Source organism: Microtus oregoni, unplaced genomic scaffold, assembly GCF_018167655.1.
Source record: "Microtus oregoni isolate MIOR12 unplaced genomic scaffold, Mior012 000043F_ref0000047, whole genome shotgun sequence".
Taxonomy (NCBI): Eukaryota; Metazoa; Chordata; class Mammalia; order Rodentia; family Cricetidae; genus Microtus; species Microtus oregoni.
In genome coordinates this window covers 11,816,641-11,841,641 of record NW_024543210.1, presented here as the reverse complement: position 1 = coordinate 11,841,641, position 25,001 = coordinate 11,816,641, and the positions used below count along the sequence as shown (strand labels likewise).

The 25,001-nt window shown below is 48.9% G+C and overlaps 2 protein-coding genes across 3 annotated transcripts in view; one reads left to right on the top strand and one right to left on the bottom strand.

The window, feature by feature from the left end:
• The window catches only part of Ccdc88c (coiled-coil domain containing 88C), a 128,058-nt gene extending 111,380 nt beyond the window's left edge, over nt 1-16,678 (bottom strand). The window contains exons 1-3 of one of the 2 annotated variants that reach the window (XM_041633394.1): nt 16,570-16,678; nt 15,981-16,081; nt 8,910-9,018 (exon numbers count right to left, since the gene is read on the bottom strand). In XM_041633394.1, coding sequence (XP_041489328.1) covers nt 8,910-9,018; nt 15,981-16,081; nt 16,570-16,629 — 270 coding nt within the window. In that variant the 5' untranslated portion in view covers nt 16,630-16,678. Of the gene's footprint in view, nt 1-8,909; nt 9,019-15,980; nt 16,082-16,342; nt 16,395-16,569 lie in introns of those variants that run through there. The other variant, XM_041633395.1, reaches the window with a different exon arrangement.
• Nucleotides 16,679-19,644: 2,966 nt separating this feature from the next.
• Nucleotides 19,645-20,176, top strand: LOC121434409 (40S ribosomal protein S20). Its single transcript, XM_041633330.1, has one exon. The coding sequence runs from the start codon at nt 19,760-19,762 to the stop codon at nt 20,117-20,119; it is 360 nt and encodes a 119-aa protein (XP_041489264.1). The 5' UTR covers nt 19,645-19,759; the 3' UTR covers nt 20,120-20,176.
• The last annotated feature ends 4,825 nt before the right edge of the window (nt 20,177-25,001 follow it).

The following is a 25,001-nucleotide window of genomic DNA, read 5'->3' as shown; positions in this document are numbered from 1 at the left end:
CAAGGCCAGCTTAGACAGGCACTGCCAAAGTGGCCTCAGCTCTGGGCAGCATTCTGCACCTCAATGGATGCAGGTGTTGACCCGAAGCAAGAAGAGAGATGAGCCTGTAGGCTGCAGGTTTGAAAGGAGGCTTTTTTTCTTTTTAAGCTTAAAGTCATTCATTAGGCTTAAACCTTAGAAAGCTCAGGGGAGCCAAGCTGGCTAGACCAAGTTGAAAACAATCAATTTAATTTTTACCTCCCAGGGCTTGAGGCTCTTAGTACATATGACATGTGGCATTTCCATCAAAGCAAACAGAACATAAAAAGCCCACAGGCTAGTGAGAAAACAGCAGGGGACCTGGAGTGGGATTCAGACTCTAGGGCCTCAGTCAGTTACCTCAATGCAGTCAGGGCCTGAGCCCCTGCCCTGTATCAGGCTCCTGTTCACCAACTATTCAACTATCCAGCAAGGGCAAGAGGTCAGGGGCTTTGTAGGGTCGTGGCCTAGAGCTAGGATCCCTGTGCAGACCCAGAGCGGGCCGCCCACTAGTTCCATGAATGAAATGATTGTATCTGAAGTATTTACTTTATCAAGCAGCAGCTTATATTGCTCAGGTCATTAACACACACACACACACACACACACACACACAGAGAGAGAGAGAAAGAGAGAGAGAGAGAGAGAGAAAGAGAGAGAGAGAGAGAGAGAGAGAGAAAGCAGCTGTGTCTCCATGTGGTGAGGTGAGAGAAACACAAAAGGACCGAGTGCCTAGTTTTAGAGTTTCGTTGCTGGTGTCAGCCAAACCTGGGCAGCTCCCTTCAATGTGAAAGTGTGAAGCCACTCCGCACTCTGCATACCCAGAAAGCATAAGGCAGAAAGATCAGAGAGGAAAGGGGCCAGCAGGGCAAGAGACAGGCACACACATGCACACATACTGCCGATCCATGAGTCAGAACAGGCTGCCCTTGGAAGGTCTTTGGATCCACTCCATAAGGCTGCCTGCCCACTACACCTACCAGACCAGAGGGCAGCCCAACCACCCACCGATCAGACCCATGGTGTAGCATAGCGCTAAGTCCCTTTTTACCCTCCTTGGCAGGCACTGCCTCAGGGAGAAGAGGTGAACAGCTCGGACTTGGCGCCTGCGGAAGTTGGCGATTACTTTTCTTACTCTTCAGTATGCATTTGTAGCTCCTGACTCCTACATTCTCCATCTGCATATCCCCCATCCCCTACAGAGTCAGCCCTGTAAGGCTGTTGTGATTCACAGATCCCACATATCCAGACCATTTTGTTAAGCCTCCCCATAGCTCATGCTACACCTTACAGATGAAGCTAAAGTTGCTTCATCTGTGGCTAGGAAAGGGGTCACAGGAGTTCCCGGTCCCAAATACGAGTTAAATGACCCAAGCGGATCCTGTAGAAGAACTCTCTCCCTCATGGCCGCCCTCCCACTTTTCATCTTGTCCCTCAGCTACTAGTTTCACTTTCCCAGCCAGGGAGAAGCCAGCTGACTCTTCCAAGCCAAGAATAGCAGATCATGACAGCAGCAAGGGATTACTCCCTGCAGACCTCTGCTTTCAGAGTACCCTGACATCCAGAGAGACACCCATCAATCTGTGATCTACTGAAAGCTCAAGCCATCAGACCCCTGCAGTGTGCACACTATCACAGCCTCTACGTGCTTCTTGGAATATCTACAGCTCAAACTATTACCAATAAACTCAGAATCCGGGGTAGGGTGTGTGGCCTGCCCATTCCCTCTATAACCCTGGCTGCTCTGATGGTTACTAGAAACAACAGAATGAAATTATCTGGGAAAGGCCAGGGTTCTGAATGCCTTGGCAAAGCCATGGGGGGAGGGGGGACCTGTCTTTCTTAAGCCAACAGTTCAACGACAAAAACTGTTATTACCTTGGCCGTGAACCAGGTAGCCAGCTTTAGGGAGCAACCAAAGCTTGCCTGGGCAAATCCTTGTCAGATTCCATGTGATAAACCAGTTACAATCAAATATGCTGGCCTTGGCACTGACACCCACCTCACGGAGATAAGGAGAATCCCCTCCCCCCATCTCACTTTAAAATTGAGAACTCCATTTCCTGAATCTGGTCACAAGAGAAGGGGTACTTCTTCCCACCTCCTACCGGATACCACCATTGAACAAACTGTTACACTGTCATTCGTTCCAGCATGGCTCGAGTCGCCCGACACCACTCACTCAGTGTACAGTGACCACTGCGGACCAAGAGGCCCAGGGACTCTAGGTGTTTGAAGTACAGTGTAGCATGTGTGGTTTTAGCTGTAATTTTGCGGGCAGCATGAATTCAGACTTCTTCCTCAGCAACTGAGGGTGACCATGGCTTCCATGACAACAGCCTTCCCACTCATGTCTGTGCACCCACCACCACAAATGAGGGGCTCACACACACAAGTCTTCCTAAGACCGAGCCGCGGTGGGAAAATGACACCTTGATACAGTCAGACAATGCACTGGAGATTCTGGACAGGCTTAAGGGAACAGAGCAGCACAGGAGCCACCACATCACTGGGAGGCATTCTCCACACCTGGGAACAGAGGACCAGGGGCACAGGCCAGCACACAGCCCCAGGTATCCCTGAAAGAAATCCTGGCAATTCAAATCTGGACTCAAGACCAGGAGGAGGAGCCCACAGGAAGAGCCCAGACTAATGCATGTCTGCACACACACACACACACACACACACACACACACACACACGGTATTCATGTATGTGCATGCAAACAGACACATGCATACTCATTCACATTAGCACATATAATGTGCCCATGCTCACTCAGGCGTGCTCGCTCTGTGATAAGCCTCCAATACCTCTGGCAGAATCCCAACTCTGCTAATTACATCAGACCCACCTTTCACCCCTCCCACCAGCTGCAATTAGCCCTGTATCTTGACTTCCTGCTGCTCTGGGGGTGAGGGGGAAAGCCAGCTGCTCCCTCTGCCCAACCCCGGAAATGCTGGTTTCAGAGGTGCCTCAAGCAACCCAGTCCCTGCTTCTTGGGGCTCCAGGCTGATAGGAAATCAGGGGCAACCCTTTCAGGATGCTCTGAGAAGCAACGCCCCCAGCCTAGCACCGGGCTGCACCCACACTGATCTACCCAAGGCAAGCCACCTCCCTACGGAGGCTCCAGAAACTTGACTTTGAAGAAAGAAGTTGCTCTAGGCAGCCAACAACTTAGGAGAAACATGCTGCTCTCTGGGGCTGAGGTTTCCTCCTTCTCATACGTCTCAGTTTCTTTTTTTTTTTTTTTTTTTTTTTTGGTTTTTCGAGACAGGGTTTCTCTGTGGCTTTGGAGCCTGTCCTGGAACTAGCTCTGTAGACCAGGCTGGTCTCGAACTCACAGAGATCCGCCTGCCTCTGCCTCCCGAGTGCTGGGATTAAAGGCGTGCGCCACCACCGCCCGGCTACATCTCAGTTTCTTAACCTGTAAAATGGGCCCCACAACTTCTTCCTCTTGAGGATGCGGCTGCAATGAAGAATAAGGGAAGGCTAAGCTCCCTCCTGCTTGGTCTCTGCCTTTTGATCCCACTTTGAGCTCCATCCCCCACATTCCTGTTGCTATTCAATATGCCTTGACAGCATTTGAGCTGACAACAAAAAGGTGAGGTGAAAAGGAGACGGGGGAGGGGAGAGAAAGAATGGAAATCAAATTTCCAGGTAGCCTCACATCCAGCCTCCCCAGGAATGCCGCAAGTCCCCAGGGCCAGGGCCCCTTAACCTCCTCCACAGTCAACACCAGAGCTCAGAAGGTAAGCTGCAGGGAACAGCCGGCCAGGGAGAGGGAAGACCAGAGAGGAAGTCCAAGGGAGAAAATGACTTCTGTGACCTTGAATGTTTGAGCAGTTAGCTCCCCAGCTCCAGCCTTGGCCTCAAAGCCAATGAACGGACCCGCCCTGCGGAATACAGCTTTCTTAGGCGGGAATCCCAGTGGAGCTGGGTCCACAGACCACCTGCCCGAGTCTCAAACCCAGGTTCCTCAGCTCACACAGCCACAGACCCTAGGTGACCACCAACCACAAAGACCCTCACTTCCCCTCGGTCTGGTGGGCCTTCAATCCCAGCAGTAACCTTGTCTTCTGTTCTGGCGTTAGGTCACACCCAGCCCCACCCCTGCTCCCTGCCAGTGTCAACTCAGGGTTCATTCTCCACATAGGTACCTGAGCATCAACTCAGCCCTTTTCCTTTCTAAAATAAGGAGAAAAACAGCTCCATCCTTTCCCTTTCACAGCTCCGGGTGTGTGGGCTGGAGGGGTACAACCCAGTGGTAGAGTGCTTGATGAGCCTACGTGGTCCTGGGTTTGATCTCTAGTAAAACTACGTGATCCTGGGTTTGATCTCTAGTAAAATAGGTAAGCAGAAAACACCTACGACACCAAATGCATCAGGACGAGGTTCACATCCACTAGCACAGCACCCCAAGTGTTTCATCTCCAGGGGCCTCACCCTTACCCCTGGCCCAAATCCCGTCACATCCATCCTTCAGGTGCCTCCCAGGACACCCCTCCACCAGCCTGGTGCCCTCAAGGCACAGGCAAAGTGCCACCCCCTAGAGAAGCTGTCAGTCAGGGTCCTCATCCTTCCTGGCCTGTGTTTGAGACGCTACCTCGTCCCCTGACAAGCTGCAGCAGTGCCATCTGATTTCCTTCCCACAGTATCACAGGTATGAACAACAATAGCCTTTAGACCCAGGAGAAACGCACAGCAAAGATCAGTCCCACAGGACCCCAGCCACACCCACCGCTGGGCCACCAGGGCTTCCTGTCTCTCATTTCATCACTCTGCACACACCCGTGGGGGAACAGGGGGCAGGAAGAGGAAAGGAGGGGCCCAGGCAGACTGCTGTCCTCCACTCGGCATTCACACCGTGGCCCACAGGGAAACAGAGGTTCCACTGACCCCGAGACAGAGCCCAGTCTGCTGCCTGGAACCCTATGATCTCTCCCCTCCTCCTCTATCCCCAGACTGCCTTCAGTGGGTTCCATGTTAGAGAGGGAGTCCACCCAGAGAGACTGGCAGAGACCATCTCAGGCACAGTCTGCCTTACATGAGCGAGGTACCAGCTTTTGCAAAGCGAGCAAACAACCCCCCACCCCAGAACTCTGGCCAGTGTTCAGCAGCAGCACGGAATGCGGTCTTTCAAACAGGGCAGTAGGCACAACCGTGAAAGGCACAAAAAAGCAATTCACCAGAAAAAAAAGGACAAGGCCTATAAACAGGGTACTTGTAGCAATAAGGAGCAAACACCCCTAAAGTATTCATGCCCTCTGACCCAGCAACTCCCTGACAGGAACTTACCCTGAGGAAACCAAAGACAAATTTGCTGAAACATTTATGTTCAGGGTGGTACTGCTCATAATTCAGAAAGAGGGATATCGGAAATGTCAATGACAGCACAGTCACACAAAACATCACACAGGCGCTGACATTCATACAAATGAATGTTTAATGGCAAGGGGAAACACTCCTCCATAAACGAAAAAGAATACACTTCACACAGACATTGGGAATTACAAACCACACAAAGAAAGCAAAGGCAAGGACCAAAATGGTGACGGTGGGCACCCCCAGGTAGGGAGATGATGGGCAAACTGGATTCCTTTGACATTTCCCAACCTGGAAGAAGGAACCCAAGATCAAAACATGATCTGTAATTTCCTCAGCTGTAGACGCGAGCTGGCCAATCAAGAGGACAAGCCTCCTCCTTAGGCTTTCAAGGCAGCAGCGTGAAAGGTAATTTCTCTGCAAAGCCAATGCAATGTGTTATTCATGAAGCAAGTTCTGTGTGTGGCTGGATTTCTCGACCACTCAACCAGCTAAGGAAACACGGCTTCGCACTCCCCAAGCCACACAACACAGAGCTGAGTGAGATTAATATGCTTCTGCCACCAACAATGCCGAAGATCTATCGCCTTCTTTTCTATTTTCTTTTGTTCTGTTTCGAGACTGGGTTTCTCTGTGTGTAGCCCTGGCTGTCCTGGAATTCACTCTATAGACCAAGCTGGCCTGGAACTCACAGATCCACCTGCCTCTGTCTCCCGAGTGCTGGGATTAAAGGCGTGTGCCACCACAGCCTGGCCTTTTTGTATTTTTTAAAACCAGGTCTTATATAGTCCAGGCTGGCCCTGAACTGTCTATGTAGCCAAGGATGTTTCAATGCTTGCTCTCCCTGTGTTCCGTCCCCTAACTACTGAGATTACAGATGTGTAACACCCTGCCCTATTCTGGGTTGACTTCTGACAGTGTCTCATTCCAGCCAGTGAGTAATGGTGGCACTTGCTATACCCAAAGCAGGTGGAGAGAAGTGGTTTTCATCAGCTGTCCTCTGACCTTCCCACAGACACTGTGGTACACAGGCACACACACTAACTTGAGAGAAACTGTCCCCTTTGTCAAGCCGCTTCTCATTCTCAGCAGCTGCCATAAGCTTATCGACACAACTGCCAAAGAGCTGGCCAGGGTGGAGTTGGAGCTGCATCTTGGCATCTACCTATCACTGAGGCTAAAGGTCAACAATGTAGCTCAGGCAGGACAATTGCCTCGCATGGTCAAGGCCTTGCACTTCAGGAAAATGGAGCTTGGGGGCTGCAGACAGCACAGCCACTGGGAACACTTGTTGCTCTTGCGGAGGAACCAAGTGAGATTCCCAGTGACCAGACAGCCGCTCACAGCACACCTGGAACTCCACTCCCAGGGATCCATTGCCCTCTTTTGGTCTCCATGGCACTAGGCACACATGCGATGCACTGTATACATGCAGGCAAAACACCCATACATGTAAATAATAATTTTAAAAGTTATCTTCCAAAAAGCACCCCTCTCACACCCACGGGGATGATCCCCCTCCCTCCTGGCCATCCCAGACCGAGGAAGGAGTAACAGTTGCTCTTGGTTGGTTGGCTTTGTTAAACAGTCTCACTGTGCAACCTATGCTGCCTGTAAACTCGCTATACAGCGCGGGCTGGCCTCAAGCTCTCCACCCCCCTTTCCTGCCTCCCTAGGGCTGAGATCACAGGCAGGCGTGTACCACTGAGCCTAGCTGGGATGGCATGTGGGCCATTTCATACCACTCTGGGCTACTTTCCAACAGGGAAACCGGGCAGTGGTTCCTTGAGAAAATGCCCATTGAATACCCTCTTCACATAAATAAGCTATAGTGCTGCCCTGGAAGGGAAAAGGGCAGGACGTGCAGTTAAACTTATAGCATGCCCACACGGCACAAAACAAAACCCATTCACCCGACTGCGGGGAGGAAACACTAAACGCGATCGGTGATTGTCTCTGGTAGAAGGCTGACGTGTTGGCCGCCTTCACGGTACTTGTTTCTCAAGCTGTTTATACAGACTGAAAATGCTTCTAACACGAGAACAGAATTTCTGCTCCCCATAAACCAGAAGGAAAGTACACACAAAACACTGTGCCCAGGTAACGTGCCAGTCACAAATGCACACATCTCACGAGCTCTTTCTAGGCTGGCAGAATGAGGAGACAGTGAGTGGCCCTTTGCTGCTTCCAGCAAGTGCTTATGTACACTTTGCTTAGCTGGAGCTAGACAGTCACCCAATGCCTTCCCCACTCTCAAAGAGCTAAGAGACGACAAGAACACAGGGCCCTCTTCCCCACCTCCATTCTGGTTGCCCAGCTGTTCCTTTGTGTGAGTTTCTGGAACCCTAAGCAGCAACCACCTCTCAGTGGCACACTGTCTTCAGGCCTTTCACCTGGCCTCTCACAGCTACTAATCACTGGCAGCAAGGAGCCCACTGGGCAGGATGCTGCTGCACCTCTGCCTTGTGACAGCACCCTGAATACTGTCGTTTACAGGTGGGGTGCACATGTGCCACAACCACATCTCTACTGTGTACGTGGTACAGCTCACATCCACCGACAGGACAGGTACACTCAGGACAGAATACCCAAGGCACTGCCCACTTCTTCCCTCTCCAAGCCCATTTCAAATCCATAATGAAGAGAAGCCAAGGATCCTGCCACACACGGACAGTCCTTGGTAGGACCTGGGCCCAGGGCAAGCCCAAGACTGCACCTCTGCCACTGGTCTAAAGTCAGCAATCAAGGCAGAGGGAAGCCTCAGCTTCCAGGGAGTCCTCGGGTCGGCAGAGACCTCACCACAACTACGAAGACCGCTGATTTCAAGCACCAGGACTCAGCTACAGACCAGGGAACTGAAGGGGCAGAATCCGACCATAGATCTGTAAGACCCTGGCACCAACAATGGTTCTCGAGCCATGGCATTGAGAGTGACTGTGGTTCTGCCGGAGTGTCAAGAGGTATCACATGGCAGAAGGCAGTTTCACTGCTATCAGAGACTCAGAAGCCAGGGATCTGAGGTCCCCAGCTGCAGCTCGTTCCCCACCAGTGCTGGCCATGCAGAAGAGCTCGCAAGCCTGACCGACCCACCAGCACATCTGATCAAACACAGCAAGCAGTGTACAGTGGATTCTTCACACCATAAGCCCAAGTTCCTGCTGGCCTAGAGGCACAATAGTTCCATTATTGGTCCCTATAGCCCTTGTGGTTCCTCCTCCCTCTGCTCGAGTGATTCCAGCAGAGAGCTACCGAGCCAGAGGCATGGACCATGCACCCCTTCCAGAGTCCCCAAGTGACACATAGAGAACAGGCTCTTATGGCATTCAGAACGAGCCAGTCTGAAATGCAAGAGTCCCCACACCCAAACTGACACCCCCACAGCAGGGCTAACACAAAAGTACCAAGGGTCAGCAGCCAGCCACCACTTACTCTGGCTTCTTTGGGGAATCCATACAAGGGACCCCACTGCAAGCACATGGGAACTCACTCAAGGGGCCTCTGTCCACCTACTGGAGGGGCCCCACCCCAGACTCTCAGGAACCCCTGGGCCAGCAGAGCGGCCTCACCTGGTAGTAGGTCTTGATGTTTCTCACCAGGATGCTCAGGTTCTGGATACGCAGGTTCACGTCGTTGTTGACGTGCTTGTTGATACGCTGATTGTTGGGCCTGGGGTCTCTAGAGTAAGAAACGGAGCAGAAGTCACACCTCCGGACATTCACTGTCCCTCCTTCCCCAGCAGAGGACCAGTGCTCAGGTTCATGAGCCTTTGGTGGTCATGAGGCTGTGAGGCCGGAGCACAAGTCAGATCCTAAGTCTGCTCACAGCTGTGCTAGAACCCTACATAACCCATCATCTCTGCTGCCTCACTCAGGCCCCTGCCTGAACACAGACAGACCTTTTCAATACCATTCCTGTTTCTACTGCTGGGAGCACCACAAGGGACATCCAAGTGTCAATACTGTGAAAATCAACATACAGATATATAAGAACCAATAACCTATCCCAAATTGCATTTTAGCATTAAAAAGACAAGCAAAGGCCAGGCGGTGGTGGCTCATGCCTTTAATCCGAGCACTTGGGAGGCAAAAACAGGCAGATGTCTGTGAGTTCAAGGCCAGCCTGGTCTACAGAGTAAGTTCCAGAACAGGCTCCAAAGCTACAGAGAAACCCTATCTCAAAAAACAAGAAAGAAAAATACATGAAACATCAAGAAAAACGGGCTGGAGAGATGGCTCAGTGGTTAAGAGCACTGGCTACTCCTCCAGAGGTACTGAGTTCCATCCCTAACACCCACATGGTGGTTCACAGCCGTCTATAACTGTAGTCCAATGGGATACCCTTTCCTAGCATGCAAACATACATGTAGATAAAACACACATATACATAAAATAAACAAATAGATCTTTTAAAAAAAGAAACAAAAACACAAAATGGGGGACGGGGTGCTGGTATGTTTTATGACCTTAAGAATCACGTTCCAAGCCGGGCGGTGGTGGCGCACGCCTTTAATCCCAGCACTCGGGAGGCAGAGGCAGGTGGATCTCTGTGAGTTCGAGGCCAGCCTGGTCTACAAGAGCTAGTTCCAGGACAGGTACCAAAAACTACAGAGAAACCCTGTCTCGAAAAACCAAAAAAAAAAAAAGAATCCCGTTCCACTCAGCACTGGTCTCCCTGTCATCTGGACTTAGGTTAGTCCTGCTCACGATTTACACTCCAGGGAAACAATGGTGTCTTGACAACCTGACGTCTAGGAGTCTAGGATATGACTGGTGTTCCAGCACACCCCACAAGAATCGCCAAGTGCGGGAAACCCCAAGCATCACTCACTTTCCAACCACAGGCGAAACTTGGGTCTGGCTGTAAAGACATCAGCTAAGAGATTTACAGTTTGGCTCATCGACATGCGGGACAGTGTGGGAAATGTCTGCCCAGAAGAGTGAAGTGAAAAGGGGAGCCTGCTTTCCATAGCAAAGGCCTCCCTTCCATCGCTGTCCTGAGGCACGACCAAGGATAAAGGGCAGGGAACTCAGAGGCCCGTCTTCCCATTTCAAGTGAGCCAAGCCCTGTGATAAAGGTGCAGAGCCTCCTCAGGGCTGGTGCGGAGCTACAGAACTACTCCTGGGGCTATCTGGTTCATTCAAGAAGATGGAGAATAATAGAAGGAAAATCTTCAACCATTTCGAATGTCATTGGAAGCACAACCTCTGAATCAATACTGGACATATACTCTGTCTCCACACCATGTCCTAAGCATGCGAACCTTCCCACAAGCTCTCAGCAGCCCCTGACTTCACAAACTCCTTCCACAGCCCCTCAAACTGCCACGTGGGTCCCCTAAGGGGAACCAAGGAAACTGTTTTCAGCTGTCAAGTGACAACATTCCTCAGTGTCCCCACACCATGAAGGAGTCTGGAGAAACCATCTGCCTATTAGGCTTCTTCTAGGGTCCTTAATTAACAAGGAAACAGAGGCCTAGAGCCCCACTGACGTTAACTTAGGAAAGAGGCAGCATTCTGTATTTCAACTGTAAAGGCATTTTAGCCACAGAAGCCTTCCGAATGTGACAGTAAGGGGCTCTCTTAAGGGATGAGCAGCAGTTTCATGGGATCATACACGAATCTCTGAGAAGCTGCAGGCTTTGCTAATTCCTGGTTTGAGGAAAGTTAGGGAGTGAAGCGGAGGCTGCACACGTGTTTAGCAAACACTCATCACCAATCCCTAACTTTTTTTTTAAACTCCTGAGACAGATTCTCATTACGTGGCCCAGGCCGACCTTCAACCTATAATCCTCCTGCCTCAAGCTTTGAAATAACCGGGGCTGCAGGTGTTAGGATATGCACTGTTTCATTATTTCAATCCTGAATTTTTCTTTGAAACAGGGTTTTACATAGCCCAGGCTGCCTTAAATTTCTGATCCTCCTTCTGCTCTTCCTACCATGATTCCAAGACTGCATCACCACACTTTCTATGTGTAATGCCAGGGATTGAACTCAGGGCTTTGAGAATACCAAGCAACCGTTTTACCAAGGGAGCCACATCTACAGCCTCCAGAGTCCATCTACATCAGAGGGGCCGCGTCTCAAGTACCAGGTATCGAAAGTGTCAATGTGCACCACTGACAGCCACTCGCAGAGGCTCCGCACACACCCAGGACCTGGGATGCGCAGCCATATCTGTTTTTGTTCTCCCCAGGCATGGGAAGAAACGGCTAATTGATGGAACACTAGAAAAGAACCCTGACATTAGTTATGTGACTAATTAGACTAATTATCATCATCATTAGCATTCCCTCAGTTAACCGAGTCTCTCAGGGTAAAGAGCACTTATTAAGAGTTAAACCAAAAGTTTCAGCATTGCTACGGAAGGCAAATCCCCTTTCTACCCACTCAGTGTTCCACACCGGGTGCTAGAAATGGGGGTCAGAGGCCCCGGGGTCACAAGAATTTGAACAAGCAATAGGCTGTGGTGAATTTGCCACCATCCTAGCAAAGGCGGAAAGAAGTCAGCAGGCAGAGCTCCTAGTCCAACTGAGGCTCCTTCACGAGCACAGATAAACATCACTGTGAGCAACACACACACACACACACACGACCCATCCCTACTTCACTCATACCCCATTAATGACATCTGGATATTAATACACACTATCGTGCTTAACCCTCCCCACATCTACAAAATTCTACCCCCTCATCCCAGAAGAAGAAACTGAGGCCAGGGGTGGCGTGGAGCAATCTGCCCAGTGTAGCAGAACTAGTCAGCAGTGGAAGCTAGCTCTGCCTGAAGCTAGCACGCCGCCACCCCAGTTTCCCAGTAGTCCTCACAGACAAGAGAAACACAGCCTGTGCTCTGGACCACCTGGTGGACTCTCATTCAAGAATTCTAGCCCTGGGCCTCTCCTGAAAGCTGAGCCTGCAGGGCTTTCCTGCTTCCAGGTGGGCCTGTGTCAGGGAGGCCAGGGCCAAGAGACTACCCCAGCCTTCTAGAGTTGCCATAGACAATGGCCAGGTGCGGTCACGTGACCACAGCCAGCCTCCAGATGGCACTGAAGTATTAGGTAACAGGCTCTTATCTCAGCCCACCCCAACCCAGTCAGCCACGCTGCTCTGCCATTTTCAAAGGCCACTGCCTCCCAACTGGGGAGAATTTATCAAAAATAGCATGGCAGTGGCCTCCAGGTACCCAGCACAGTAGGTTACACCCACCCACCGATCACGATAAGGACCTGATCCTTAGGCAGACACTGCTCCAACTGGGCAGAAGGGGAGGCGAAGGCTCAGCCTATATATCACCAGAGAAAGACCAATGCTGAGAACTGTGTGGTTGTTTAGAGACTGAACACAGAGGGAAGGAGACTTGCAGAGGGGGTAGTGAGATGCTCAGCAAGTCAAGGCACTGGTAGCTAGGTCTGAGTTCAATTCAGGAACTACTCGTGGAAGGAGAGAACCAACTCTGCAAGCTGTCCTGACTCCACCTACACGTACACAAGTAGACTGAAGAAACCAAGCACTCTGTGTATGTGACTGACCCGCAATGCCATTCCCAGTACCGAGCTAGGCTCTAGCGTATCATCTCATTACTCTCCTTAGGGCAGAACTTTAATTCCTGCTTTTCAGATGAGAAAACCAAGGCACCTAGTGTTGTTCTCTTGCAACACTACAACTCCCAGCGTTCCCCTGGACTCCAGCACACACAAGCGCGGGACACATTTCCCAGAAGCTTTTGCATTCCCCGTTAAAAAGCGGGGGCCGCCACGAGCCCCTCTCTCTCTCTCTCTCTCTCTTCCCTTTTTCCTCCCCGCCTTTCCTACCATGTCTGCACGCCCCCTACCTGTTTGTTATCCCTTCCCCATTAAAGTGCACCCACGTGGGACGGCCGCATGTCTGTTTTCTTCCTCGCATAACGTCTCTACCGTCTAACCCGCGGAATTAAGAACAACACCTAGCAACAATCCCAGTACCGCACTGCTCATAGGAAGACGACCCTGGGCTCAAACCTAGCCTGACCACTTAGGATGCCCAATACTCGGTCAGGGTTCTTTTTGTTTTTCTTTGTTCTTTATTTCCTTTTATTTTATGTGCACATTTGTCCATGTGAGGATGTTGGGTTCCCTGGACCTGGTGTTAAAGACAGTTGTGAACTCCCATGTAGGTGCTGGGAATTGATACCAGGTCCTCTGGAAGAGCGGCCAGTGCTCTTAACCACTGAACCATCTCTGCAGTCCTGTTTGTTTTTTGAGATAAGGTCTCATATATAGCCCAGGCTGGCCTTGGTAGCTGAGACTGGCTTCGATCTCCTGACCCACTGTTAGGATTACAGCTGTGCACCACCACATCTGGCAGAAGAACTCATCCAAGGTTCTTTTAGTTACGCACATTTTGAGGTGGCAGGTATGGAGCCCAGGACCCTAGACACTTGCTGTAAACATCAGAAAACTGCAGATGCCCTGTTTGTATTTTTATAGAGGTTACTTTGTTGTTGTTCATGTTTGTTGTTTTTCGAGACAGGGTTTCTCTATAGCTTTGGTTCCTGTCCTGGAACTAGCTCTAGTAGACCAGGCTGGCCTTGAACTCACAGAGATCCAAGTGCCTCTGCCTCCCAACTGCTGAGATTAAAGCAAGCATCACAATCCTGCCATAGCCTGGCTAGAGGTTACTTTTAAAGGAGTAAAAGGTGGTGCGCATCTTAAATCACAGCCTGGAGCTTGGGAAAACACATTGCGGGGAGCCATTCCACAGGCCCCCTGGCAGTCAAGCCCCACCCACTTCCGGAGGCAAACACATTCTAAGGCCTGTTACCTGGTGCCAAGTTATGATTCCCTAGAAGCAGAAAATGATGATAGGCAGGTCCGGTGCCCACCCACTCCTGCCTGTCCTTCCTGGTACAGGAAAGTCACTCATTGCCTCCGCGGCTGTCCCAGGGCTGCTGCATACCGGCCAGTCCTTCTTCCAGAATGATCACATTAGCACACGAAAACTACCCGGGAGAGGAGCGCCGACCCTTCCGCAGAATTTAGCCAGGGCCAAACGCAAACAAATGATGAATCGGCCTTTCTCAGAAAGATCCAACAGGCTCCCCTGATTTACAGGCAAGTAGTAAAGGCTTCAGGAATTCCAAAGGTCGGGAAAGAAAGAGAACCGGGCCCTGGGCTTTTGTTCTCCCCAGTGCCTCGGTGTAGCTCGGTATAAGCCTGGAGGACACTGCTGCGTTCCCTAATTAAACAGCCTCGAGCTCTATGGGGATAGGCTGAAGTTCCAATGCAACCCAGTCTGACAGAATGGAGAGAGAGTGCCAGAACCCAAGCCTGCCATGAGGCAACCCCAGAAAAAAACATTTTCATCAGAGTCTAAGACACACCACCAAAGCCAAGAACAAATATATTTCTTTAGAATCTGGTCAAATGCTGAAGGATCATGATTGGATTTTTTTTTTTTTTTTTTGGAGACAGGGTTTCTCTGTGTAGCCCTGGCTGTTCTGGAACTTGCTCTGTAGACCAGGCTAGTCTCGAACTCACAAAGATGCCTCCTGAGTGCTGGGATTAAAGGCATGTGCCACCACTACCCGGCGGAAGAAATTTTTTAAAAAAAGAAAGAAAAAAAAAGGAAAAAAAGATGGGTGGTGGTGGTGGCGCACGCCTTTAATCCCAGCACTCGGGAGGCAGAGGCAGGCGGATCTCCAAGTTCAAGGCCAGCCTGGTCTACAAGAGCTAATTCCAGGACAGGCTTCAAAACTACAGAGAAACTCTATCTCAAAAAAAAAAAAGAAAAAGAAAAAGAAAAAGAAAAAAGAAAAAGAAAGAAAGAAAAAGGAAAAAGAAAAAAGAAATTAAAGAAAAAAGATGACAGTTCCACCACAGTGCCATCAAATGTCGAGCCCTCTAATTGGGAAGGCACCCTATACCTACCCCCAGCTACAAACAGAGACTGTTTTTAATTAGCTAACGAACAACTGAGTGTGGCACCTCCATCAGCCCTAGGTGAGTGGGTTAATAGAAAGGCGGCTTCACAGAACATACTGAGGTGTTTCTACTTCGCCCCAAGTGCCAGTGACTCATACTGACACTCACTTCCAATACTATCCCTGAAGCTTCTAAGTTAAACACAGAATGTAAGAGCCAACACCTACAGGGCGATAAGATGTCAGACAGACAGGCTCTGCAGAACTCTGCAACGGATGTGGTCAGAGGCAAGTAATATCTACAGAGACCCCATTTAAGGCCAAACGGTCCGGCACGGCACGGCTGCCTATGTGCCTTCTGAAGCAGACTTCTGAAATGACTGCATCTGCCCCAGCAATTGGCAAGAGAAGGGAGGCTCAGAAACTCGGTTACCAAGCCACAGCGAAACTTCAACCACCACATTGCGACGCTCCAGACCCACCGGACATTTCCTGTAATCAGACCCTCGTTACAGTTCTGGGTCTCCCCCAAAAGAAAAGGGACTTTTAATGTCAAGGCTTAGACCACTATCAAGTCCTTGAGTTTGCAGACCAGAAGAGTCAGTTCCAAATTCCTTAATTGAGTAAGCAGCCAGGGAGAGTCCAGCGGCCCACCTGCAGGCACCCCCCACCTCCTTGACCACCCGGCATTCACACAGCAATCTCAGGCTTCCGAAAGCATCCTCTCTGAAAAGGCAACTTACATTTGCAACATGATTTGGTTCAAAAAGATGCCATCCACTAAATCCATGTACAGAGTCAAGTTGTCCTGGTGGCCACTTCCAAACGTGCCAAAAGTTTTCACCTGCGGGGAAGCAAAGGCACGTTGGTCTGACGCTGGGGGACAGGCGGGCCAGGGATGTCACCCACCACCGCGGCACCCTTCGCAGGCAACAAGCCCACCCTTCCCGAGCGCTGTCCCCTTCACGCTCCAGGCAACAGACACAGGACAGGAGGAAAACTTCTGGCTTTACTTTTCTCCAGCGTCCCGGAGCGCCAGGGGAAAAAAAAAAAACAACAATCAAACAAAAACAAATAAAAGGGACTTTTTCAACGCATTTCTCACGTCTCAGGTTCACTGGAAAGCAGCGCGCCCAGCCCGTGGCTCCGCGTCCCCACTCGGAGCCCCCAGCGCGGGACGCCGAGCTTCAGGAGCGCCCTTCTCCCCCCCCCCCCCCCAAACACCCCGAGCGGGAACAGGTGCGCGCTCCCGAATGGGAAGGCCACCCGCCACGGAGCCTCCCGGTCCCCGGCACCGCCGCACGGAGTGGAGGAAGGCCAGGACGCGCTCACCCAGGTCACCAGCGGGCTCTGCAGGAACAGCTCCACGAGCTGCGACACCGTCACGTCCATGCTGAGCCGCGGCCACGCCGCACAAAGCGGCTCCGGCAGCCGGCGGCGGGCGCGGGAGACAAAGGCGGGGCGCGAGCCCACGGTGCGCGGCTGCAGCCCCGCCCGCCCGGGGAGAGCGAGAGGATGGGGGGGGGGGAGGGAGGGGCGACGCGGTCCCTTCCTCGGCCGCCGCCGGGCGCCCAGCGCAGCCTAGTGGAGCGGAGCCCAACGGGGCGGGGCGGGGAGCGCGTGGGGAGCGGGGACGCGAGCGGGGAGGGGCGGGGCCACAGCACGTGGCGGCCCGAGTGCGCGGGCAGGTGCAGCCTGCGCGCGCAGACCTGGGCGCGGTGTTGACCCGGGAGGCAGAGGGGCTCGGTGTTATCCTCAGGCTGCAGGATCGCGCACCGGTGCAGACGCTCAGCCGTCTCCCGGGCTTCCCTCCCTTGCAGAAGTCCCTATAGGATGCAAGCGGTGTAGCAGTCTCACAAGAGTGCACCCCCTGTTGTGGCTCTGCCCTCCCTCTACCATTGCACCCAGGGGTGGAGAGCCTGTCCCGGGCGCAGTGCACCACAGCACCTTTGAGGCAGGGCCCCCTGCACGACGGTCGCCGTGCCCCCTGCTGGCAGGGCTGTGTGCGTGGAGGCCTCGCAGCCCCACTCCCTCACCACTTCCTGGAAATAACTTCGCTCCCCCAGCTGGGCCGTTGTTCGATGAACGCTGTATGACGGATTTAATTCTCACTGAGTTGTGGGAGTGTTAACCCGAAGCCCCTGGCACGCTGCGCAGCGAGCTACTCAATGGCTGCCCTTTGGCTAGCAATTTTACAGCGTGGCTTTGTCACATATTAGGGGTGCGACATCTACTGATGACATGTAGTATTACAGTTCCGCCTGACGGGAAAGCATGTTCATTGACTGTAGCCGCTCGTAGACTGTAAAGGTCTAAGAATTGTAGAAGTCAGGATAATTAAAAAAAAAAGGCGAGGAAGGGGATGTCGGAGATTAAGAGCACTGAAGCGCTTCCCCAGAGGACCCAGATTTGATTCCCAGCACCCACAGGGTGATTCACAACCATCTGTAAATCCACTTCCAGGGTCTGATGCCTTCTGGCCTCCTGTGGGCACCAAACACATACATGATGTACAGACATTTATGAAGACAGAACACTTAAACTCAAAAAGAGTAAAATAAATTTATCTTTAAAAAAAGGCGGGTGGGGGGCTGGAGAGATGGCTCAGTGGTTAAGAGCATTGCCTGCTCTTCCAGAAGGTCCTGAGTTCAATTCCCAGCAACCACATGGTGGCTCACAACCATCTGTAATGAGGTCTGGTGCTCTCTTCTGGCCTGCAGACATATACACAGACAGAATATTGTATACATAATAAATAAATAAATAAATAAATATTTTTAAAAAAAGGCGGGTGGGAATAATGGTTCAAGCCTGTAATACCAGTTCTACGGAGATGGCGGCAAAAGGATAAGGAGTTCATGTTATCCTTGGCTACAAAATGACTTCAGGGCTAGCCTGGGCTCAGTGACGTCCTGTCCCAAAAGAAAAAGACAATGGCAGTCAGTCTTAGTTCCTGTAATCACAGAACTTGGTGGAACTGAACCAAGAGGATCTTGCATTCCAAGCTAGCCTGGGCTACATAATGAGCTTTAGAACTACAGGGGTGGGGGCAGCATAGACCACCCTCTTTGGAAAAGTAAGGGCTGTTTTGAGGGGTTTTGTTATTTTTTTCTGTACCCATCTAATTTTTTTTAGAGAAATCCTTCCAGCTGTTTAATAAACAAGTATATTATTTCAAACTAAGAGAAATTCATTGAACAAATGCCTGTTACTGTTCATGAGACATTTCATTCTAGTGTGGAAATAATTTCTCCACTAGAGATATTGGCAGTGTCTGCACAACCACACCAGGGAATTGTCACTTTGGGTCAGTTATATACACACATAACAATGTCAATGAAACAGTATGTATGGCTAATGTACCATAAAAACCACTCCACTTTTTAGCTGCACACACAAGTTAAGCTCCTACCAGGTGACACAGAAATGATCTTAGTTATTATGTAGCCGAGGTGGCTCATGGTCACGGACATCCGGGCTGACTACCACCATTGCTTGGCTAGACCTCTTCATCCAGACTAGGATTTACCCCAGCCTGCCGAGGACAGCTGTGCAGTGAACCCCAGGGGTGGCCTAGTTCTAGGTAGAAAGGCTTCAAACGTTGGGGTGGCCTGGGATATAAAACACAACCGTCTGTTCTGCACTCTTAGGTCTGCGCTACGAACCAGGCTGGAGAGTTAAAAACACATGCACACAGACAGAGACACAGAGATACAGGTCATCCTTGATACAAGAATAACATCTTTATTGTGCTCAGGGGAAGCTTCTATAGGGCTCTGGCCATGCCCCAGCTCCTGAGATCTTTTAGTTGCAGGCCCACCAGAAACCCATCCCCTCTTGTGCTCAGAGCAGCTGCAAACACAAGAAAACAAGTTTTTTTTTTTTTTTTGATTTTTTTTGCTCAGAGCAGCGGCAAACAACTTGTTTACAGGAAATTCAGGGTCTAGGGGTCCACAGTCCCCAACACTGGGGAAAGGAAGTCTGAGAATTTTCCCTATTCAAGGATTTTTACAAGGTAAGTTGGAATTTCAAAGTGAGGCATGTAAAATCTTTGCCGTGATATGTAACCATGATGTCTTCTTCCTCTTGTCCCAGTAGGCTGCCGCTGCTCTTATGAGAATTGTTCACTCGAAGCTCCATCACGCTGGGGCTGAGCTTCGGGGAAAACTGAACTGCCTAGTGTCCCTCCACCCACCTCTTCCATTTTAAAATGCCTCAGTTCATTTCTGGATAGAAATGTGTTTGCTGCTTTTACAATTTTCGAATGGAAGAAGGAAGAAGAATTTCTTCTCCAGACAGTCTCACTGGGTACCCATGGCTTATTTAACTTGCTGTGTAGACCAGGCTGGCCTGTCTGGTCTGTTCCTGCTTCCCAAGTGATGGGATTAAAAGGCATGGGTCGCCTTTTTCTGAGGCGTCGTGGTGTGCGCCGCGTAGCTCTGCTCGGCCTGCTCCCGTCCTGACTCACCGCTGTTCGCTCCCCGCCGAGGAACAAGTCGGTCAGGAAGCCCACACGGCAGCCATGGCTTTCAAAGACACCGGGAAGACGCCCGTGGAGCCCGAGGTGGCGATCCATCGCATCCGGATCACGCTCACCAGCCGCAACGTGAAGTCGCTGGAGAAGGTGTGTGCCGACCTGATCAGAGGCGCCAAGGAGAAGAACCTGAAAGTGAAGGGGCCCGTGCGCATGCCCACCAAGACCCTGAGGATCACTACGAGAAAAACACCTTGTGGGGAAGGCTCCAAGACGTGGGATCGTTTCCAAATGAGAATCCACAAGCGCCTCATTGACTTGCACAGCCCCTCCGAGATAGTTAAACAGATTACGTCCATCAGTATTGAGCCGGGCGTGGAGGTTGAAGTCACCATTGCAGATGCCTAAGTCAACTGTTTTAATAAATTGGTTTAAATCGGTTAAAAAAAAAAAAAAAAAATAAAAGGCATGGGTCATCATGCCTAGCAAGAACCAGGTTTTCTTTTTTTTTTTCTTTTGTTTTTTTCTGTTAAATAATGCAGAAAAACCTTTATTGTCTCACCAGTAACTAACCTCCAACAAGGCAGAAACCTGATATTCTAGTTCCAGCAGTTGTCAGATTACAGTGTCTGTGATGGCTACATACTTTTAGTGTCTTCATTCAGAAATCAATCCAATGTCAAAAGTGAAAAATTAGTTTCCATTGGGATACAAGTTTAAAACATAGAATTAATTGTAATTATATAAACTCTATCAGAAACTAACAACATGATCTTCATAATTGGGTTAATTTCTGGAAATGTTGTTTTCCTTCTACTTGTAGGTCCTACTCTGTGAGTTACAATTCTTTTGGCAATAATTTTGAAAAAAAATCACTTTCTTCAGAGAAAATGGAGATTGACCTCTTGTGAAGAATGTATAATGAACTGAAATATTCCTTCCTTGTTTGTAATTTAAGTATGTTTCAGTCTCATAGTTCTTTATTGACAATATTACATATATTTTCAAGATTTATGTCAAGTCTGAGAAAACTTCTCTTAAGTATTCTTTATATGTGAATTATACAATTTGAAAGAATTTAATCTGTTCCAATTTGAAGGTTTTGCTCTCTGTTGTAGACCTTAGAAACTCAGATATTGGTTGAGCATCTGTCTCAAGTCATGGCATTAGCTGCATTAATTGTTATAATTAGGTAAAAAGTCTTTATTATCATACTAAGATGGCTACCAATGACTCAGCTCATAGTAATGACTGAAATATGAAATATATTTCATTAACTCTCAACAAACTATGCCCTCATCGTAGCATATGTGAATTGATTCCTCAAATCCTCAGGCACGAGAGTTATATCTGGAGTGGAACAGTTAAGAAACTTTGGAAAAACATTTTCTGTATCCAAGTACAAAAATTACTTTTGTCTATGTGAACACACAGTTAGGAATCCTAATTCCAGTACCACCCAAGGGCTGTGGGAGAGCCTAAGCAGATAAACAGTACAATATAGGTCTCTATTGTCTTCTGATATACTTCCCTCTGTGTTTATCATAGGTATTTTATATAAAGCAGAATACTTATTAAATATTGTTGATAAATATTCAATATGTATTGGATATTATTCTTTTAATAGTAATGTAGAAGGTTAGCATTTTGATGTGACAGTCAGTTTCATTTTTTTTTAATTTTTTTATTGAGAAAAAAAATTCCACCTCCTCCCAGCCTCCCACTCCTTCCCCCCTCCCCCCACTCCTCTCCCCGTCCCCCCACTCCTCTCCACGTCCCCCCACTCCTCTCCCCCTCCCTCTCAAGTCTGAAGAGCAGTCAGGGTTCCCTGCCCTGTGGAAAGTCCAAAGTCCTCCCCCCTCCGTCCTGGTCTAGGAAGGTGAACATCCAAACTGCCTAGGCTCCCACAAAGCCAGAACATGTAGTAGGATCAAAACCCAGTGCCATTGTCCTTGGCTTGTCAGCAGCCCTCATTGTCCGCCATATTCAGAGAGTCCTGTTTTATCCCCTGCTTTTTCAGTCACAGTCCAGCTGGCCTTGGTGAGCTCCCAATAGATCAGCCCCACTGTCTCCGTGGGTGGGTGCACCCCTCTTGGTCCTGACTTCCTTGCTCATCTTCTCCCTCCTTCTGTTCCTCATTGGGACTTTGGGAGCTCAGTCCAGTGCTCCAGTGTGGGTCTCTGTCTCTATCTCCATCCATCGCCAGATGAAGGTTCTATGGTGATAAGCAAAATAGTCATCAGTATGGCTATAGGATAGGATCATTTCAGGTTCCCTATCTTCAGCTGCCCCAGGAACTAACTGGGGACCTCACCTTGGGCACCTGGAAGCCCCTCTAGGTCCAAGTCTCTTGCCAACCCTAAGATGGCTCCCTTAATTAAGATATGTGCTTCCCTGCTCCCCTATCCAACCTTCCTTTATCCCAATCATCCCGTTGCCCCAAGTTCTCCCCATCCTACCCTTCTCACTTTTCTCTCCCCATCTCCCCTTACCCCCCTCCCACCCCACCCTTAAGATCCCGATTTTTTGCCTGGCAATCTTGTCTACTTCCCCTACCCAGGAGGATAGCTATATGTTTTTCTTTGGGTTCACCTTCTTATTTAGCTTCTTTAGGATATCAAATTATAGACTCACTGACCTTTATTTATGGCTAGAAACCAATTATGAGTGAGTACATCCCATGTTCATCTTTTTGGGTCTGGGTTACCTCACTCAAGATAGTATTTTCTATTTCCATCCATTTGCATGCAAAATCTGAGAAGTCATAGTTTTTTACCATTGAGTAGTACTCTAATATGTATATATTCCACACTTTCTTCGTCCATTCTTCCATTGAAGGACATCTAGGTTGTTTCCAGGTTCTGGCTATTACAAATAATGCTGCTATGAACATAGTTGAACAAATGCCCTTGTCATATGATCGGGCATCTCTTGGGTATATTCCCAAGAGTGGTATTGCTGGGTCCAGGGGTAGGTTGATCCCGAATTTCCTGAGAAACCGAAACACTGCTTTCCAAAGTGGTTGCACAAGTTTGCATTCCCACCAGCAATGGATGAGGGGAACCCCTTCCTCCACAACCTCTCCAGCAGAGGCTATCATTGGTGTTTTTGATTTTAGCCAATCTGACAGGTGTAAGATGATATCTCAAAGTTGTTTTGATTTGCATTTCCCTGATCGCTAAGGAGGTTGAGCATGACCTTAAGTGTCTTTTGGCCATTTGAACTTCTTCTGTTGAGAATTCTCTGTTCAGATCAGTGCCCCATTTTTTAATTGGGTTAATTAGCATTTTAAAGTCTAGTTTCTTGAGTTCTTTATATATTTTGGAGATCAGACCTTTGTCTGTGGCAGGGTTGGTGAAGATCTTCTCCCAGTCAGTGGGTTGCCTTTTTGTCTTAGTGACAGTGTCCTTTGCTTTACAGAAGCTTCTCAGTTTAAGTAGGTCCCATTTATTCAATGTTGCCCTTAATGTCTGTGCTGCTGGGGTTATACATAGGAAGCGATTGCCTGTGCCCATCTGTTGTAGGGTACCTCCCAATTTCTCTTCTATCAGGTTCAGTGTGCTCGGACTGATATTGAGATCTTTGATCCATTTGGACTTGAGTTTTGTGCATGGTGATAGATATGGGTCAATTTTCATTCTTCTACAGGTTGACATCCAGTTGTGCCAGCACCATTTGTTGAAGATGCTTTCTTTCTTCCATTGTATACTTTTAACTCCTTTATCGAAAATGAGGTGATCATAGGTTTGTGGGTTAGAATCTGGGTCTTCTATACGATTCCATTGGTCGACTTCTCTGTTTTTATACCAATACCAAGCTGTTTTCAATACTGTAGCTCTGTAGTAGAGTTTGAAGTCAGGGATGGTAATGCCTCCAGAAGTTCCTTTACTATATAAGACTGTTTTGGCTATCCTGGGTTTTCTGTTTCTCCATATAAAGTTGATTATTGTCCTCTCAAGATCTGTGAAGAATTTTGATGGGACCTTGATGGGGATTGCATTGAATCTATAAATTGCCTTTGGTAGAATTGCCATTTTTACTATGTTGATCCTCCCAATCCAAGAGCAAGGGAGATCTTTCCACTTTCTGGTATCCTCTTCAATTTCTTTCTTCAATGCCTTAAAGTTCTTGTCAAATAGATCTTTCACTTCCTTGGTTAGAGTTACCCCAAGATATTTTATGCTATTTGTGGCTATCATGAAAGGTGATGCTTCTCTGATTTCCCTCTCTGCTTCCATATCCTTTGTGTATAGGAGGGTGACTTATTTTTTGGAGTTGATCTTGTATCCTGCCACATTACTAAAGGTGTTTATCAGCTTTAGGAGTTCTTTGGTGGAGTTTTTGGGGTCGCTTATGTACACTATCATATCATCTGCAAATAATGAAAGTTTAACCTCTTCCTTCCCAATTCGAATCCCCTTGATCCCCTTATGTTGTCTTATTGCTATTGCTAGAACTTCAAGCACTATATTGAAGAGGTATGGCGAGAGTGGACAGCCTTGTCGTGTTCCTGAGTTAAGCGGGATGGCTTTGTGTTTCTCTCCATTTAGTTTGATGTTAGCTGTCGGTTTGCTGTAAATAGCTTTTATTATATTTAGGTATGACCCTTGTATCCCTAATCTCTCCAAGACTTTTTTTTTTTCTTTCTTTTTGGTTTTTCGAGACAGGGTTTCTCTGTGGTTTTGGAGCCTGTCCTGGAACTAGCTCTTGTAGACCAGGCTGGTCTCGAACTCACAGAGATCCGCCTGCCTCTGCCTCCCGAGTGCTGGGATTAAAGGCGTGCGCCACCACCGCCCGGCTCTCCAAGACTTTTATCATAAAGGGATGTTGAATTTTGTCAAAAGCTTTTTCAGCATCTAATGAAATGATCATATGATTTTTTTCTTTCAGTTTATTTATATGATGGATTACATTGATAGATTTTCGTGTGTTGAACCAGCCCTGCATCTCTGGGATGAAGCCTACTTGATCATAATGGATAATTTTTCTAATGTGTTCTTGGATACGGTTTGCCAGTATTTTGTTGAGTATTTTTGCGTCGATGTTCATGAGTGAGATTGGCCTGTAATTCTCTTTCTTGGTTGAGTCTTTGTGTGGTTTTGGTATCAGGGTAACTGTAGCTTCATAAAAGGAATTTGGCAATGACTCTTCTGTTTCTATATTGTGAAACACATTAAGGAGTATAGGTATAAGCTCTTCTTGGAAATTCTGGTAGAATTCCGCATTGAAACCATCTGGTCCTGGGCTTTTTTTGGTAGGGAGGTTTTTGATGACAGCTTCTAATCCTTCG

What these genes read in the sequence shown, in the direction of transcription:
- LOC121434409 (XM_041633330.1), top strand. Translation starts at nt 19,760, where the DNA reads ATGGCTTTCAAAGACACCGGGAAGACGCCCGTGGAGCCCGAGGTGGCG.